Here is a 20540-nt window from a genome sequence, read left to right on the forward strand (position 1 = left end):
CAGCCTAAGGTCTGACGCAAAGCAAAGTAACCAGTTTTGTATGGGGTAAAGCTTCATACCTGGTGGGCTGCAGCGCTGGCTGTAGCTGCTCCTTCATTCAGTGTCTCCCTCCCTCTGAAAACCTAACAGCCCTTTCTTTTAAGGCCTCCTCCCCAGTAACGAGCTTAGGAAGCCTCACCTGAGAGCACCTGGGTTTGCTACCAGGCCTGGCTGAGGTAACCAGGTGAGACATATATCCCATCAACCACTCTCCCATACACTTTACCACAATATATATATATTTTATTTTTAAAATATATATTTTTCCCGTGGGACTCCCCTTAAAGTGGACAGTGAGGAGTGGAGTCGATGCTCGCAATTCTTGATGTTGTCATTCTTTTTTGCTGTTTTATGCCCTGACACTCGTTATATTCTATAATATGAAATAAATTAAATAATTCTGCTATGTTGAACAGTATTTTCCTTATTATATTGATATAGTTGAATACAATTTGTATGCATGATTATTTCCATAACCAACATGGTTCCAGCTTATACTTTCTTTCTCAGGAACCTAACCTGAAAAAAGTATGAGGGCCGCCTAGATAAATCAGTAAATTTATCCCTGCCTATTTATACATACAGCATATGAGAAAATTGGGGAAAAAAACTCTCCCTGATGTTTTTAGGATGTGCCGAAGGAAAACAAATGTTTTGGTTCATTTGAATTGTATTCAATTCTGAGAGCATCGTGTCTTAACAAATTTAAGAGAAAATGGTCCAATCCCACCTACATGTTCTACAGAGGGTCTCTGTGCTTTATAAGTCATACAAATGTGTCTTGGTAAACATTTTAAACAGTATACTTAATATTTATTACATTTAACGATTTAGTAGCTAAGAACACACGTTTTACTGTCTTTCAAATTAGGGATTTGGAGTAATTCATTACGCTAATGCTTTTTCAGTTTTTTTTTTATCAAAATATTTAGTTTTTTCCCCATTATGAATAAGGACACAGAACTCTTTAATGCCAGGATTTTAGATTTGCTAATAATAACAGAGCACAGAATTTATATGATTTTAGGATAACACTTAGGAGGCTATCACTGGAGATGATTTAATCAAGAATCTGTAGGCTCTTAGCTGCAGGATTATTGTGTGAATTCAGAGCGTTTCAGGGTTTAGCGTTCTGCTTATGTCTATGCCCATTGCCCACACATTTCCCGGGGTAAGCTGATTGACGACTCAAGAAAAGCTTCTCAGCTGTGCACAAAAACCTGTGTTTTTCTGTAACCAAAAATGTAAGCCCCATACTTCTGGATGATTTATCCTATATTATTTACAGTTTATATCATTTTAGACATTTAAATATTAATGTTTTTCCAGTTTAGAGACATTTTGATAGTTTGGCTATTTTTGACTTGTAACTTTGAGGGACACTCCAGACATCTTTAATGCATATGATAGCTGGGAGGAATATTTAAATGTAAATGGTGTCCACCTTGTAAATGCATTGGGTATCTTGCAAAATTCCCCCCATATACATTTCCCCCTTTGCCTGCCTCCCAAACAATTTGCATGCAAAAAAGAGCTGGGTAAGCAATGTCAAGGTGTAACAAGGCCCACCATGTGCATGCACAGAAAGCTCTTCCTTTGAATTTGGAGCAGCCAATCAGATCAGAGAAACATCAGGACATGGAGGGGTGGGAAGCTGCAGATCTGCAGTTTCTCCCAAAGTATATATTTTTTTCTTTCACCTTTAAGCAATGCATTTGAGGTCTTTCATATGCATTTATTGCTTGGGTAACTTGCACTTCTCTTTCTTCATGGATCCGTCTGAATTATTCTGACCACTTGGAGTACTTCTCGCAAAAGGGTGAAGCCACGGCACGCACCATGGGGACAGTCTCTTCCCCATTCTTCCAATCAGAGGAGAGGGTGTGCGTGGACGCTCCACCCTTTTGCTGAAGTGCTCCAGGAGGCCAGTTTTATAGAGCAGATAGCAAGGTGATGCAGACCAAGAAAGAAGACAGAAGAAAGAAGAACAAGGTGAGGCAAGGCAAGAAGCCTAACTGCAGAAAAGAAGATGGAGACATAGAAGTGGTTGGTGGAGAAGGTAGGGAGGCATTGAGAAAGCGTGAAAGGGAGAGTGAGAGAAAGTAAAAGTAAATAAAAACAACAAAATGCAAATGAAAATTGGAGCTCCCTGCCTCATTTTCGTTGATTCTGTTGGGGTCGCTTCTCATTTTCAGACATTCGTACAAATTAACGAAATTGGCAAATTTCGTTAACATTAAAATTTGTTCCAAATCCAAATATTTTCCATTTCATATAATAAATTAAAAACACAGTTCTGTTACTAAGAGGCTTCATAAAACAAGTCCAGATGTCCCATTGCCCTTATGCAGAGTCAGATTTGGGTATATTTAGAAAGCTTTAGTTTGTAGCTGACAAAACACAGCAATTCCTTCTTGTGGTTTGTATATTTTCTTACAGGCAATATGCATCTATAGAGGGAAGTGCGGTATTTAATGAGTTTGGTACATTCTTTATCAATAAGATTTCCTTATAGTATTATTTTAAGTTTGTTTCTTTTTCTTATATCGTCTGTTTTACAAATTCAAGTTCACTGTGAAATAGTCTGTAATATGTAAGCCCTGAAAAATGACTCATTTACACTCCTCCAAGTGTTTATGAAGGTGCTAGGAAAAGGTTGCTAATAACACATTTGGCGATACCAGTTTTTAAAATGACATGATCACTATTAAAACTATTTTATTATGTACATGCACATTAATTCTTTGAGTATTGGAGAGGTTGTTCCCAGCTTTCTTATGCCAATTAAAGTTAAAGTGGTGAATTAACTAAACCTAGTGGTTGTAAGTGAGTGGGACATTTCACCTTTAAAAAGTCACTGCATCAAGGAAGAAGATTTCTTGCGTTGGGACTTTCTGTTGGTAAATCTGGGTTGGTGTCAAGACCAATGCTTTAAGCAGCCATTCAGAGGAGCAAAAGCAAAATCACAGAGGGGCCATTATGATAGAGTTCTTGGGCTGCAACTTCTCCTAAAGGTGAACAAGTTTTTTCCTACAGTTTATAGGATGTCAAAATACCGGTACTTTCAATGTACTTCATTCTCTGTTGGTGAGGCTACATAAGACACTAATGTGGGGAAAATTCGTCCCACATTTTCCACCCCTTATGTCAATTCAGATATAGTTACAAAAAATACATTTGCTTTATAAAAGTATATTTGGTACATATTTGGCCTTTCTCCAGATAAAAGAAATTGGCTTTCTTTTAAAGGGTCACCTGGGGATATTCAAAACTACAGTTTCAGACTAATCTGGATTTAAGCTTTAGAGCATTTACCCAGAAGGCATTTTTACCAAGTCACTCAGCATTGGTCTGTTTCTAAGTGATATTCTGGCATTTTGTTCCCCATATTATGTGTTATGGAGCAAGGTGAGATGACATCACTGATATACACACCTGGGCTTTGAGCCCACCCAATTCTCTTACCAACCAACATGATGCCATCTGGTTCTAGCCCCGTCCTTGTCTGTAACTAGCCCCTAACCTGGCTGGCCCCACCTGCTTGTGAAGCCACATAAGAAGAGCTCCTTGCAGCCTACGCTGGGAAGTTCCCAAGTATCCTGATATATACATAATGAGGCTGGGAACAATGTTTATTATTCACATCACTTCTGCAAACCTGTCCTTAAAACAGGCCAGGTCTGCTCAACTTTTGCCACACACCCCCAAGACACGTGTCCCAGTTTGGGCACTTGAAATGTTGTAGTGGCACACTTAATGTCCATAAATACACAGGATTTGGGAGTGATTGTCTTGAAATTATATTATACTGGGCATGAGCTGCACGACATGTGTGACAACAGCTAAAAAAACAGGCTCTGGGAAGGTAAATGGGGTGAGGAGAGGGAAGGGGAAAGGAACAAGTGAGAGAAGGTAAGGGAGTGTGGGAAGGAGTGAGAGAGAGGGTAAGGGAGTCCGCAAAGAAGTGAGAGAGAGGGTAAGGTGAGTAGGTAGGGAGTAAAAGAGAGGTAAGGGTCTAAAATAGAGAATTTATCATTGGTTTTGTGTAAATGTTATTTAGAAAATAGAGTCACAAAAGCACAAAATGATATTTGAGCAACTTAAAGAAGACAGCTTGATCCAATTTTATAAGCAAAATATAATGCTTATCTTGGGTGTGGAGGTGCCATTGTGAATGCACAATCTAGAACGTAATACAGTCACAAAGATCCAGTTGGGTGTGGGTTTGTGGCTCTATTTATTTTTCATTATTTTCAAATCAGAAATTGTCATGGCAGAAATTTTGACATTTGACCACAAACAAAACTACAACTTTTCCCCACAAAATGAATACTGTATTAAATGTGTGTTCAATACAAAAAGTGCAGCTCAGAAAATGCATGCCTAAACCCCACATACAATTCTAGATGCATTATAATATGAAATTATGCTGTAGCATAGGAAAATGTTTTATATAATTGATGCAAAGATAAGACAGCAGGATTAGTGTCCGTACACAAAGATATATTGATTTTCAATTGACTGCATATCCGCCTGGAACACAAGGGGTTAAAGGCAGCTCAACCACTGTTTAAAAACACAAAACCACTGCTATTCAATTATTGTTAATTATTTTTGTGTACAACACACATATTATTCAATTAATGTACAGGAGGATTTTTTACTGGTTTTGCACAAATTTTGCAGTCAAATTTGACTAGTTTTGAAGAATTTAAGGAACAGAAAACAACACCTGAAGTATGTTAGATTATAGTTCTTTATCAGGCTAGCATTGACTGTTATTGCTTGAATTCCGGTTTTTGAATATTTTAACGTATAAACATAAATATAGAGAAATAATACATCGAAGGAGGATTACTATTTTAGCCTACTTGGTAAATACTTTTGTGCAGTATTTACGTTACCCAGAATTGCTTTTATAAACAGGTATAATTTAAATGTTATGAAGTGCTAATTTAGGTGGATTAATTATTGACCCAGTCTTTAACATGATAGATGCCTAGATCATGGAGCATTTGGTAGTATAAAGAACCAGATTGCATCCTTGATTAAATGTGTTTATTATAATTAATAAGGGACTATATATATATATATATATATATATATATATATATATCCCCTGATTAAATATATATATTGTTTTTCTTTACATTCTAGCTGGAGAACAAGCTGTCATTTATGATAGTGAGTATTCATTTATTGTAAACCTTTAATTTACGATGGATTTTATACCTTGGCACAATCTGTGTTCATGCACTGTCTCTAGGGGAATGAAAAGGAAAAAGAAACAGGTAAACATCTTATTGCAAAATCAAACATCTACTTACCATCATAATTAACGATGATGATAGCAAGCATATAATCCTTCCCCAACATCTTCAGAGGAAAAGGAATTCAGTGTCCACTAGAGAGAGATGGTCGGTCAGACCAGTGTGTCTGACCTCTACAAAATAACAAATGGAGATAATGAAATGTGGTGAATCTCATGTAGATGTGGCGTCTGCTAAAATACCCTGATGTCAGCACCCATTAGTGTGGATGTGCTCCTGGCACCCACAGAAACCTGAGCAGGAGGGCAGCAGGAATGGGAGAGAGCAGCAGAGCAGGGAATGAGAGCTGTCTTTGCTGAGGGTGGGAGCTGGGCTGGAGGAGGAGCTGTCCAAATGCTGATGAATGATGCTGTTTGTAGCTTAATGTAACAGATGCTTAAGCCCCGGCAGTGCTACATGATGCACAGGAGGGGATACAGACAGGTTCAGAACACTGGATACCCTACATGTAATAATCCGTCTATCCCCTAACATTTTATTATGTATCTTCAATTTTTCTTATTAATATATGTTAGACTCTGAGTTCCAAATCCAATCTTACTCGTCAAAGTATAGAATAAAAGAGTATACCCATGAGTTTTTAATTACTAGGATCACATTAATGAATAATATCTGAGGTTAATCTAGTAAGCAAATATCCCAAGTCCTTATCATACTGCCTCCAGTGTTTCAATCTAAACACCCTCACTAAAGAATAATGCATTCTAAAGTATATAAAACACTTACTTGATGTAGAAACTGCAGCCTTGCCGCTGCAGATGCCCTACCTGGTATGATGATTCTCGGCATTAATTAGCTGCTGGAAGCCCCCAATCATTCGTAGGAAAGGGTTCTGACTTGCTTCACGTGTGCAAAATTCACCAAAAAGCTGACTGGAGGTAAGTATATCACATACATGGAGACGTGTTCAGCCAAACACATCTTCTGCATCCAAAATAACTGGGGGAAGAGGCTGATGAGTGTGGGGGATCCATATTTAAAGGGACCACCAGGGCCGGCCCAAGACAAAATGCCGCCTGGGGCGAAGTTTAAAATGCCACCCCCCCATCATTATCTACCCTTCCTCTCCCTGCCGCCCCCCCCCATTATCTACCCTTCCCCCCCCCCCGTACTTACCTTTCACCAGTCCTACAGTGAGTCTTCCTGCTCGGTCTCGGTGCCGGCTTGTAATGCTGAGCGCCGGAAATGACATCATCTTCCGGCGCTCAACATTACAAGCCGGCACCGAGACCGAGCTAGAGGGCTCGCAGAGGAGAGAGAAAGGGGCGCCGAGCGGGGTACTGACAAATAGGTAAGATAAAACCACTCGGCGCCCTCTCTCTCTCTCTTTTTTTAAAAAAAAAAGGCTTGGGGCGGCAAAGTGCCGCCCCTCCAAAAGTGCCGCCTGGAGCGGTTGCCACACTTGGCTCCATTGTCGGGCCGGTCCTGGGGACCACACAGTTATCATATGCATTAAAGTGTCTCTTAATGGTGCAGAGGAACTCTCTGGCTCATGAAAATCTACAGAGGAAAGGACTTTATTATATAAACAAGACTCAAAATGGTGGGCCAACAAGGAAAGAGGCTGTGCTAGATCTAATATTTACAAATGGGGACTTGATTTTGGATGTCACTATGATGTGATTGGGCTCCAGTGCTCATCAATCAGTAAGGTTTCCTATAAGGACAGAGGTTGTGTTGTACCACACTAAAACTTAGGTTTTTGATTATAGAAAAGCTGATTTTTCTAAAATGGAAAGATTTGTAGAATAGTCTTTGATGGCTTGGACATCTTTAAATGGAGTCCAGGAGAAATGGAAATAGTTAAGTGATGATATGCTAAAGGCAGTAGAACAGTGCATTAACCCTGTGAGAATCAAAGAAAAAGGAAATGACTATGGTGCTCCGCAGATGTGAAACAAATATTGAAGGAGAAGTAGCATTTAGGAACTTTCACCCCTTAAAGATCAGGCTGTTTTTAGAATTTTGTGCCTTTTCGTGATTTTACATTTTACATTTCTAGAAAATTATATATTATTTTTTTCTGGAGAAGAAGGACTTTATTTAGATACCATTAGTTTGATCATATCATCTAATTTACTATTGAGAAATAAAAAAATATAGAGAAAAATGAAAGTGAACACTTTTTTATAACTTTTATTTGAAATTTTTTTTAACTCATCTAAAAAAAAGCAAATAAGAAAAATGTGTTATAATACTACATAATACTTGTCCTGAGTTTACAAATACCCAATGGTATTTTTGCAAGTTACAGGGCAATAAGTACAAGTAGCATATTGTCAATTCAAAATAGAATTTATTTTTCTACAAAATTATTGATTAGTGACTTTGTACCATCAATCTTTTTCAAACTTTGCTAGAGATGCAAAAATGTTGGGGATTTGTTCACACAGATTGCAATTCAAGTTTAAATTTACTAAGAACTTTGAGGGTTACTAAAAAAAACAACCTCTATAATGTAACAAATATGTTTTCAGCAGCACCCGTGTACAGTGATACTATCCATCCATAGGTTTGTCAGGTTGTTTGGGGGCTAAAAGGCCATATTTGGGACATGCACATTTCAATTTTTTAACTTGGAATTTTGACGTCTTGTCATCCTGTGCCCATGTCCTACTTTGAAGCTGCCCAATTCAATTTACCCCATCAAGCCATTTTTTTTAAAATGAGACACCCCCAGGATATTTCAAAGGGTGGGATGTTAACACTTTCCATGCACTAATTCTACCATCATCCTTTCAAAAGTACCTTTCAATAGGGCAAATGTGTTTGCTCTGTAGAGCAATCAAATGAGGCCCATACTTTTTTTTTGTTTCTGAATGCCTTGATGCCGAGGCATTGCAGCAATGCTGGTTGAGTGAGAAAAGCAATCATTTAACCCCATTGTGTGCCGTGTATTTAACTGTATGTTTTTCCGTGGCGTGCCTGGCACGTCATTGGTCGTTATGTGGTTAAGCAGACTCAGAATAAGGAAGATGGGAGTAATTAAAAAGCTAAGCTTAAGGAGGCAAAACTCAATATTAGATGCGCCCAGGCAAACACAAAGGAGAAAATTGTTAGATTAACCAAAAAAATGCAATAAACCTTTTTAGATATATATATATAAGTAATGCAGGATGTTATCTGGTTGTTTGCAAGATCTTTTTTGACTGGGTAACTAAAATAATAGATCAACCAATAAGGCATTTGACACTATTCCTCATAGAAGACCCGCGTCTTACTCTCCTCAGTAACCGTCTCACTGATTAGTAGATTCTAAGGGTCAGCTCATTAATAAAGGTGACAGCTAAAGTGGCACTGCTAAATGCTGGAAAGCAAATTAAATGAAGAGGCTTAAATGTTATGTATACAGTTTTATTTTTATTTATAGAGCATAATGAATTTCCGCTACTCTGTTAAAATGTCCGAGAGTAAAGATGATTAGACATATTGTTACAGAAGGACAAGCGAGCCATGATCTTGTACATTTACAGTCTATTAAACAGATGAGCAGGGATGATACAGAAGGTGAGGGAATGCTTGGACGATGAAGGTTTTATTATAACAAAGATCACATGAAGCCAATGATGTAACACTTGAAGGCGGTGAAAGATGTATATTCTGGAGTATTAGGATGACAGATTGTTTGCTCCCCTTTATTTTTGAGTAACAAAGCCCCAAGAACCAATGGCTTTACTGCAGACTATTATAAAACCCTACAACCTCACAATGCCTCCTATATAGCTACCCTATTTATCATCATAACCAATAATGCTAAAAGTCCCATTAACTCAATAGTACAAGCCAGAAAATTCTCGCTGCCAAACCTATAACATACTCTTCCTAAGATTACTGACATATCATTAATTAGTATTTGTGAGAGGAAAAATCGAGTCACAGAACTGAGAACCCTGGTAGCCACAGTGATGGCTTCTAACCACGACCCAACCCAATGGTTCCATTATCTGTTAAGCTTCAAAAGTCTATGGCGTTTCCCAACCTTATACCTATGTTTCATTTAGTCATTTTGACCCATCCTGAAAACCCAAAGTACTTATTATCAATGCTCCAGCCAGCAAATTATTCCTGCAAGACTACAACTCAGAAACTCAGAAAAGAAAGCCACATGAAACCCTTCTAATTAGGGAAACCACACATTAACAAAGTAGCCTACTCATAACTCAAGTTTTGTATCTTCTTCTGAAAGTTTGCACTCCAGTTCTACTCAGTTGGCCGATAAAGGTGTCACCTTGACTCTGATTTTCAAAGATACTGTCAGGACCCTACCGGTCGTCGGCGGGGGGGGGGCCCGCGTCCTCGGCCATGTGTCCGTCGGGTCCCAACCCGTCGGTGACGGAGGTCCTCACCCGGCGGAGTCCCCGCCGAGCAACTACATCCTTGGCCGCACGGCACGGCATCTCCGTGCCGCGGGCCGCGTCCCTGGTCTCCGTTGCGGCGGCAGCCGCACGCGACAGACGCCAGGACTAGCAGTATGGCGGGGGGGCGGGTCCTGCGGTCCCAGACCGCTGCTGGCAGCCAGGGGGGGGCGTGTCCTGCAGTCCCAAACCTCTACTGACAGCCAGGAGAGGCGTGTCCTGCGGTCTAACCGCAGAGGGGAGGGATTAGGGACTAATTGACAGCCACAGAGAGAGGAGGGGTTAGAGGAGGAGTAACAATTAGGCGGGCTATTTAAACCTGCAACCCTGTACCTTCAGTACTTGGTTGTTCAAGTTCCCTACCGGATTCCTATACCCTGTTGCTGTTTCTGCTCTATTTGGATTATACGGACTTTTGACCCTCGGCTGGATTTCTGGACTTTGTTTTTGGATTACCCTTGTTGTACTGCGAACCTTCTGATTCGATTACATGGACTTTTGACCCTTGGCTATATACTGGACTTTGTGTGTTGGATTACCCTTTACTTCACTCCCTTGCACCCGGTGTCTCTCTGCGCTGCGCTCCGATCCCAACTCAGCTTTGACAGATACCATGAAATGAATTTGTGAATGATAACATGCAGTGATATTAACAATGGCATCATGCAGTAATATCATTAATACTAGGGAACAATATCAGGCCTCGATCCAGCTTCGGTATCAGTTCAACTTAAGAAATCAGTGTCCGCATCTGGGCCTTTGGCCAAGTCCATTGTGTGCAGAGAAAAACAAGCAGATGCTACAGCACTCAAAATTCATTGCTTCATTTTCCATTACATAATGGGATAGTATATTAAACACATTGTGTGCTGCAGCCCTACAACTTAATTAAAGAAGCAGATAATGTGTTTATTAGTTGAACTGTGTCAATAAAATGACTTGTTTTATTCAGTTACACAAATATACCACACATGGGTTAATTCAGTAAATCAAGAGTTTGCAGGGGGATTGTGGTTTCAAATCACCAATGTCATTATACAGGTTAAAAAGGCTAACCCTGTTTGACTCATGCAAGCGGAGTTGGCCCTCCTTACTTCCGTTGATATATGAATTATACGGGGCCAGTTTGTTCGGGTTGGACCATCAAAATTCATAGCCAATGGCCTGCCAACTTCTGCTTTAGTGGATGTAGTGTCTAGAAGGTAATTGTGACGCGATTGTTCGGGTTAATAGTGTGATGAAGGCGTTATGGTGGTGTAAGGGTTAATTGTTGGGGAAAGGGTTAATATGCTGTTTTTCTCTGTATAAAAACATATCAGGAAGTTTAACTAAAAATGATGTCATGTAGAATGTTCTAGTGGGGCTGAACACAGCTGAACATGCCCTTGAACCTGGGGTGTTGGTTGCTTTAGAACAGGATATGGAGTTCAGCATGAGAATCCTGTAACCACAAAATTGATAAACAATAGTTAAAAAGCATGACCATATAGACAAATACTCACATAGGCTTTCGTGTATTACTAAAAGATATATTATTGGGACCCTTCCAGCAATGACGAGACTCTGCCACGGACTAGTGTATGGTGCATGGCGTTAGCTGTGAAGCTGCATATAGATTTTATGGGTGCCCCAGTGCAGGAAGGCACGTAAGCATATTCTGTTCCATTCCTCTTTAATTGCTGGTGGTTATACATGTATTATGATTTGGTTAATAATATATATGCATGATTTCATCCATTGAGTGAAAGCGTCATCTCTTTAGCCTCAAACCTGTTAATGCAGTTAATACATACAGGTGCCGATGTCGGATGTACGCCAGTGCATTTTATTACATGCATATAAATATAATTTATATACAATTTACAATACAATTTAAATTGCAAAATTAGGCTTATATTCCTTTTTTATCCTATCATTCTCTGCCTTTTTCTGAAACCAGGAATAGGAAGCATACTTCAATAAACTTCCTGCACCCCCATAGACTTCAGCGGGAGCTAAACTCAATCATCTTTTTAATAATTTTTAGCTCAAATCCCTTGGTTCCTAGCACTTACTCTGGGTAATGGGAGTTCTGCAGAGACAGAAAGATATTGAGAATGGGTTTTTTTCTGCAGTTTGAATGATCTAACCATAGGGATTTGTAAATAAAGCAACGGTACAGAATATGTTATATTATTACATATTATTGATCTAAAATCTATTTTGTAACAATTGGTTAAGTTAAACAGGATTTCAGTAGTAGCTTCGTGTAACACTTTTGATTTTCCTATGCACATTTGTAATCGAAGACACGGTCTTTGTAAGTCATGTTGCAGTTAATTTTGTATGGGATCCAATGCATATGAATTTTGGCAGGAACCGTATTCTTTGATTATTTAGAAATTTCGACTTTTGCTCAAATCCTGCACACCGGCCGCCTCTGCTGAAACCAGAGAGCATTAGTATATTCTTGCACATGCTCAGTAGCACTACCTGAAACGACAGCCAATCGTGCCCATTCTAGCAAAACATCAGCGTTATTATTATGTTTTATTTATATAGCGCCAACAATTTACGTAGCGCTTACGTTCAGAGCTCAATATGATTGGCTGCGGCTACGCCTATTCATTCCAATGGGAGCTCACCTTCCACCAACTAGAATGGGTGGAAGCGTGTACAAGAAGCATACTAAGGTACATACCCTGCATTCACTGGAGGTAGCTAGGGGAGGAGCTGAACAAGTTTTATTTTCCAACTTATTTTCCAACTTTGGTAACTTCGGTAACTAAAGCATGCATGCAGGACTCATATAACATGAAAACAGGACTTGAGTGCTCCTTTCAGATATGTCATTACAAAGTAAACTGTTTGCAGAATAGCTCATGCCTAATATCTCCATTAGCAGAGAGAATTATGGTTATGTCATACCCAAGGCATCAGCAGCTCTTACTTCTTCGTCGTTACACAAGTATTCCTATAGTACAGACCAAATCGGTCAGAATCCCTGCACAGACCATCAAGGACTACCTACGCTTTTTAAAACTCTGATGAGATACGACAATACACGCACACTCTGTTAGCTACTCCTTTTAAATACTTTGTATGGCCTGGGAAATTAAGTACCTCTCATATTGCATAGGTGTGCTGCCGTGTCTGCAATTATTTAAACTGATCCATCAGGCCTGTTTTGTTAAAGTGCTTTCTCTAATTGTATTTTACTTAATGCATTGCAAATTGTATTTTGGATGAAATGCTATGGTGTGCAGAGGAATATTACAAACTGATGCATACAAAATTATTTATTGCCATAGATCGCATTTGCAGGACAAATGGCGCAGTCACTTGGCTCCAAAGCATTCAGCTCAGATTGTCTTTTACTCGTGTATTTTAAGTAACACTGTCTGATTTCTAACCAGACTCGTGTCTTTGTGGACCAGCTTTTAAGCACCAGTCACTTCTGACCAAAAGAAAATATGTATCCACAGCTATTTAGGGCTAGCCAGACTCAGGTTCTGTACAGTGTGAATGAATGTGCGTGTGTATCTGTGTGTTACATCGAGTGAATTACTGTCTGTGTGTGTGTTCGTATAAAAGGTATGCAGCGTCACACCAATTTGTGTCACACATACATCTGTTTTCTACCTGATACAGATGGTATGGCCCGATTCCAGCATCAGAGCAGTTAATTGATCATCATACCTGGGAACTTCTGGTCTCGGGCTGCCCCGAGACCTCCCTTGCGGGACGCGGCCAGGACTGCCCACTGATGTCAGCAGGCGGTCCCGTGATGTCAGTGGGAGGTCCCACTGACATCAGTGGGAGGTCCCACTGACATCAGTGGGAGGTCCCCCTCATGTCAGTGGGAGGTCCCTAAAGGAAAATGGGCGGGGAGCGGGTGTGCCAAGAACCCGCTCCCCGGAGGATTCCGGTCTTGACCTGGAGAACCGGAGAAGTGGTGCTTCACCCGGCAATCTCCGGGTCAAACCCGGAGAGTTCCCAGGTATGTTGATCATATAGGAATGTGATGTCAGATGGTTTTACAACATGAATTCTTCATTTTTTAAGAAAAAGTATATATAAGTAAAAAAAAAAGTTAAAGTCATCAGGGTAGAGCAAGGATCATGAAGCAGAATTTAATGGAAAAAATTTGGCGCCTACACAAAACACAGTTAAATAACACTAATAATTGTGTCTAGAGTCGCAAGCCTTTAACAATCCCTAAACAACTAAAACATCCAGTGCTCTCCACACATGATATTGTCATCCTGCTCACGCCTGTATAATCAATCGCGGGAAACATCGTTCGCGCCACGTGACTGCAGTCACCGATCTCATCGATGCGCCGGTAGTGTGTCTCAGTGCGTCTGCTCCTGCCGGACAAGATGGCGGATGACAAGGTGAGTAGGGAGAGAGCGGTTGGAATCTGTGACCCGCCGTCCGCTTTATTTATCTGCGTTAATGTATAGTTAGCGGATGCTTCTCGCGCTTTTTCCCTCCGACGTAGTGTCTGCATTGTCATAATAGTGTAGGACAGTGTTAATGTTTTCCTAGTGTAAAAGTTGTGCTTGTCAGTGTAGTGACAGTGTTAAGAGGGAATAAAGTTATTTAAAAAGTGAATGAAATGGTTCCGCACGTAGAGGCTACCAGCATGTGTGTCGGTCCTGTACATGTGTCATACATGTGTGAATGAAGACATAGTTAATTGATTATTATTGTTTATTATAATTGATAATTCCGTCACGTGTCAGCGCCACCGAATAACTCGGGTAAGTGTTAGGCGGGCTGGGAAGGTCAAGGCCTCGTTTGCATGATTAATAGAACATTACATGTTAATGATGAGCCTTTGTAGCTCATGTAGATATATTTCTCAGTGAATATTCACCCGTTACGTGCCAGGCGTTTGTTTTCTCTTTCTGCGGTGATCGATTATGCTGCAGATCATTATTTTAAGACCTTCTTTACCGAGGGAACTTTGTACCAGAAAATTCGAAGCCTTTTTCAGATTACGTATGTGTATAAAACTATTGACAATAGGGAGGGAGGGGTGTTAGGAACACAGAATAAATAGTTTAATGCCATAATATACTAAAGGTACACCGTTTATGGAAAAGTTTATTTTACTTCACATGCCTGCCACTTTTTTACTTCTCTGGTGCACTCAGTTTTCTGGAGTACAATTCCCATCATCCTTATCATGAGTCTGGCAGAGTCTGATGTGAGTCGTAGAAAAGTTGTCTACAAGTTTCCATGTGGCATGGTGTGGCAGCGTCTAATCCCCTGCATGGTGTCAGAGATCAGACTAATCTTCCAGCATGCCAGCCAATCAGCTGGCACAGTCTGTAACTGTTATATATAGTGGGGTGTGTGTATTATATGTATATATACTGGAACCTTGCATGTAGTGTGAACTTGAGGCTTACTAGTAGGAAAAGGTCACGTGATCCATGAGCCTCACACCACTATTATATAGGGATGCACGAAATGAAAATTCAGGCCGAAACCGAAAATGACCTCCCAAAAAAAAAAAAAAAAAAGATTACCACACTTTCCACACCACAAGTAACACACCAAAATTGGACAAAGAATGCAATAACATAATTATTTATATATATATATATAATGATTAACAGCAATCCCACTTCTATCGTGCCCAGGTTCTAGCATGTTCTGGTTGCCTGGCCATGATAGGAGTGTGATTGCTGTTTATCATATATATATTTATATTATTATTGCATTTTTGCAAAATTTTGTCCAATTTTGGTGTGTTACTTTTAATAAAATTGGACAAAAAAGAAAAAAAAATCTATAACAATATTATATATAATATTGTTATTGATTTTTTTTGTCCAATTTTATTAAACGTTAGTAACACACCAGAAAAAAGCATTTATATATTTATATGTATATAGATAAGTAATAAATAACAGTAAGTAACACACCAGAATAGGGCTGAAACAACTAATCGATAAAATCGATAATCGATTATGAAAATCGTTGGCAACGAATTTCATCATCGATTAATCGAATCGATTTTTATCAATTATAAAAAGCCAGAGTTGTATGGGAGAGGGGAGGAGCCAGAGTGGTGTATGGGAGGGGGGAGGAGGCAGAGTGGTGTATGGGAGGGGGAGGAGGCAAAGTGGTGTATGGGAGGGGGAGGAGCCAAAGTGATGTATGGGAGGGGGAGGAGGCAGAGTGGAGTATGGGAGGGGGAGGAGCCAGAGTGGTGTATGGGAGGGGGAGGCGGCAGAGTGGTGCATGGGAGGGGGAGGCGGCAGAGTGGTGCATGGGAGGGGGAGGAGCCAGAGTGGTGTATGGGAGGGGGAGGAGCCAGAGTGGTGTATGGGAGGGGGAGGAGCCAGAGTGGTGTATGGGTGAGTTATAGTGGTGTATGGGGGGTATTATGAATTTCAGGGAATATAGGGGGTATAAGGCATATCGATATTAGGCATATCAGGGGGTCATAAAACATCTGGGGGTAAAAGGTATATCAGGGGGCTCAGTTGCATATCACTGGCATATAAGGAGTATAAGGCATATCAGGGGCACAGTGGAATCTGGCATATAAGAGGTATAAGGCATATATGGGGCAGAGTGGCAAGCTGGGGGTCTGATGTGCATAACCGGGGGCAGTTTGGTAAATAAAATTTTTTTTATTAAATATGAAAAATAGTTAACATATGAATTAATATTTACTAATAACTTTGTATTAAAACCTAGTTTGAGAAACACTGTGTTTGGGTTCTTGTAGCTTTTATTATTATGTCAGTAAAATAAGAAGGTGAATAGAGAGAGGCCATTGTAATAAAGAGATGAAAGTGTAAATTGTACGTTTTTTTATTACATTATTTTAAATTTAAAAAAATTTCATTTTTTTTATCCGATTAATCGATTAATCGAAAAAATTATCGGCCAACTAATCGATTATTAAAATAATCGTTAGTTGCAGCCCTACACCAGAATGATTATAAGATGACCCCCCAAAATCTGAATATTAAAAAATATAATATAATACGACCCTATAGGAAAAAAGTTTTACCAGTAAATGTTTATGTAAACTATTTTTTTAATAAAAGATATGATTAAGAAAAATATTTTTATTTTTTTTATTTTCCAACCTGCCCCCCCAGTTATGCACATCTGCCCCCAGGCTTGCCACTCTGCCCCAGAAATGCCTTTTAACCCCCTATATGCCACTGTGCCCCATGATATGTCTTTTGACCCCCTATGTGCCACTCTGCCTCCAGAAATGCCTTATACCCCTATATGCCACTCTGGCATTTAGGGGGTTAAAAGGCATATTATGGGGCAGAGTGGCATATAGGGAGGTATAAGGCATTTCTGGAGGCACAGTGCCATTAAGGGGGTTAAAAGGCATATCATAGAGCGCTCTGCCTACAGAAATGCCTTATGGCCCCCATTTAACACTCCCCCGCCCCCCCCCCCCTTCAAACTTGCCGGTGCTTCTGACTCCATGGTGTGTAGTTGGGGCAGCGGGTAGACGTCTACGCCTTTGGCTGTCAGAGAGAATTCCCCGCAACGCTGCAGGGAACTCTCCTCTCTGACAGCCAGGGAAGGTCTGCGCGATGGACCCAGACAACCCCCGCTGCTAATGGCAACTCCTTCCGGCTGCAGTGGAAGTTGCCTACGCGAATCGCTTAGACGTCTACCTGCTGCCCTGACAACACACCAGGGAGTCAGAAGCACTGGTAAGTTTGGGGGCGGGTTGTGTTAAATGGGGGGGCAGAAGACAGGAGGATCCAGGTCCCCTGCAGCACTGCAGGGGATCTGGATCTTAGTCTCATAGTCAGACCTATTTGCGGTCTGATTATAAGACAACCCCGATTATAAGATGAGGGGTATTTTTCTGAGCATTTGCTCTGGGGGGAAAAACCTTGTCTTATAATCGAGCAAATACAGTAATATATATATATATAATATATATGTGTGTGATTGCTCCTATCAGGCCCAGGCAGCCAGTACATGCTAGAACCTGGGCATGATAGGAGTGTGATTACAGTCTCCCTATGCCACCCCCCACACACACACACACACTTACACATCCATGCTATCACACTAATTCATATACTCATTCATTCACAGATACTCATTCATTTCCTTAATCATGCATACTTGATCATACACCCTCCCCCAACCCTTTTCCTGAACTGCAGATCTCTCACTCTGACTTCTGCATCGGCCCTGCTGCTTCCCTCTGTACGAGCGACGTTCTATGCTGCCAGCTTCATACACACACTGTTTCATGCCTGCATAGAAAGTCGTTAAGATTTGAAGGGTTTGGAAAATAAAATGTTTGCAAAACAAACATCTGCTCCCCCCCTCCCCCGACTTACTAATGCATCCGCAGACTTGCCCCCTGTGCTTCAGACTACTTGGTGTCTAGTGTGGGCAGCAGGTGGATGTCTGTATGATGCCCGTGGGCAACCTTCTGCTACCTGGCACTTCCACTGGGTTTCTATGACTGAGCACCTGAAGGTCACATCACACAGGCCCTCCACCATAGAAGCCTGCAGCAGGGCCAAATAAAAAAAAAATAAACACCTGAACCGGCGTGCGGAACTGCATGTCCGGCGATACAAATTGCGCATCCCTGTGCTAAACCCCGATTATAGACAAATTGGGGGTGGCCTTTAATCAGGCGATACGGTATATACATGGGTGGCTTTTAGGGGCCCTTTGTGACGCTCTCAATCTCGATGTCTCCCTGCCTTCTTTCTCTTTAGTTCTGCTACTTCTCTACATACGAGAAAAAATCTCAAGTGAGCACGAGAGTGTGATAAATAAAACGCCTCTATTGGAAATCTGTCCGTCGGATTGATTGCTTGTGGATAAACCTTGGGTTGTCATAGACAATGTTTTATCGTGTCCCTCTGCCACCGAACACGGTGTAACGTGATGTAACGTCTCCCAGTTTATTTTCACTGACCGTTTAGCCAGAGTGTGTTTTTACATGTTAAGCCAGTAATGGAATAATAGTTTCATTTAGTCCACGGCCAAAGACGGTTAGATGAATAGTAAGGCTAATGTGTCTTATTAATTTAGTAAATTAGAACACTACAAAATGATTTGGACCCTCCTCGTGGCTGAGTAATAATCCAGTGCTCCATACTAAGAGGGCATATTCACTAAACATATGACCTCAGAAGGTAACGGTTCATATTCCAACAGGGACGATGAATCAAACATTTTGTTAGTTTTGTTTGCTTTACTGATGTCTGAAAATAGCAAAAAAGTTTGTCCTTGTTCTTATAGACAATAAGCATGAGGGACCTCCTCACCTGTTGTCTCTAAGTTAAATTGTTATGTTACATACTACTTGTTATGTCCTGTCCACTCATTGTACAGCGCTACGGAATTTGATGGCACTATATAAAACAATAAATAATAATATGAATGGATGGCTTTAGTTTGTAATGTCTCCTCGGCAGGGTGCTGTATGTGTACTGGTTGCAGTGCATCGTTATGTTATATATATATATATATATATATATATATATATATATATATATATATAATGGGCAGAAGATTCCATAGTGCTATTCCCATGAAGGGCAAATACAGGTGAACAAAAACATGAATGAACGTAAGACATTAATTGCCTTTAACAATTATAATAAGGTTTGACGGGGGGAGAGCTAAAAGTTAAAATCTGCAAGCTATACAAAATGCACACAGCTAAAGCATGAAATGAAGGGGTTCAGTAGGTTATAGTTGCAGTAAGGAAATACCAGTCAAAAAGCGTTAAATGGGCTTCAGGAGTGCATCTTAAAATGTCTGCCTTTTTTTCAGGGTTCACCAAAGTTAAAGGACCTTGCATTTCTCAAGGATCAGCTGGAAGGTCTACAACGTAGACTGGAAAACGAGGTGCAAGCTGGCGTCAGTCAGGTAAATGTATATGATGTTCATAAAGATTTTGAGCCATTCATTCAGGTTTCATTCAGGTTTCCTAAATGGCTACGGGAAACGATATGCAGTCATTCTCCCTCATCCCCTCCATTTTCCAAACACCTGAACAGTAGCCTTTGTCATTCTTATTCCCTTTTCCTATTCTTAATTCATATATGAGTTAATACAGACTTTTCTGTTTGCAGAACGGCTCGTTCTTAACTTCTCCATTCTTGAAAGGATTCCTGGCTGGATATGTCGTTGCCAAACTTAGGGCTTCTGCAGTCCTTGGCTTTGTTGTTGGAACTTGCACCGGCATCTATGCAGCTCAATCCTATTCAGTGCCTAATGTCGAGAAGACCATAAAGGACTACCTTGGCTCTTTGAAGAAGGGGCCAGATTAAACAAGAAATGCTCACACTCCATTAACTACTCCTATCAATGCTTTAAGTGCTTTGTACTGACTGGATATAACATTTAGGTACCTCTCATATTGCGCAATCCACTGCTGTCTGCAAATATTTCAACTGGATCCAGTGAAGGGAAATTTGGCACAATATCTTCAGCAGGCCTGATAACCTATTTTTTTTAGTGCTTTCTCTGGTTGTGCACCACCTGATGCATTATAATTTGTATTTTGGAGAAAATGCAATGGTGTGAAGAGCAAATTTTAAAAAAAAATGACGGCATCCCTTATGTATTGGCATGAATTGCTTTTGCAGGACAATCAATGAACTCGGTTTTAATGCTTTCAGCATGAATTGTCTTGCATTTGGTCATGAAGTTTAAATACGGCTTACTAACCAGGCTCATGCCTGTGGACCAGCTTTTAAGTACTAGTCACTTGTGGAAATGTATACTTAGCTATTGTAGGGTTACTATAAATTAACATGTCAATTATAACCTGTAATAATTTTCTCTTTCCAGTTAC

The 20540-nt window shown here is 40.4% G+C and overlaps 1 protein-coding gene across 2 annotated transcripts; it reads left to right on the top strand.

The window, feature by feature from the left end:
• The first annotated feature begins 14085 nt into the window (after positions 1-14085).
• Positions 14086-20013, top strand: LOC149282582 (SLC35A4 upstream open reading frame protein-like). Of its 2 annotated transcripts, none has more exons than XM_089498054.1 (3): positions 14086-14115; positions 19526-19609; positions 19816-20013. In XM_089498054.1, exons 1-3 carry the CDS (start codon positions 14086-14088, stop codon positions 20011-20013), a joined length of 312 nt encoding a protein of 103 aa, XP_089354180.1. The 2 variants fall into 2 exon arrangements, with proteins under 2 accessions (XP_089354180.1, XP_089354181.1); XM_089498055.1 differs by having other exon boundaries at positions 14086-14100; positions 19514-19609.
• The last annotated feature ends 527 nt before the right edge of the window (positions 20014-20540 follow it).

Source organism: Sceloporus occidentalis, unplaced genomic scaffold (genome assembly GCF_023333645.1).
Source record: "Sceloporus occidentalis isolate IW3139 unplaced genomic scaffold, rSceOcc1.0.p SCAF_112, whole genome shotgun sequence".
In the NCBI taxonomy this organism is placed as follows: Eukaryota; Metazoa; Chordata; class Lepidosauria; order Squamata; family Phrynosomatidae; genus Sceloporus; species Sceloporus occidentalis.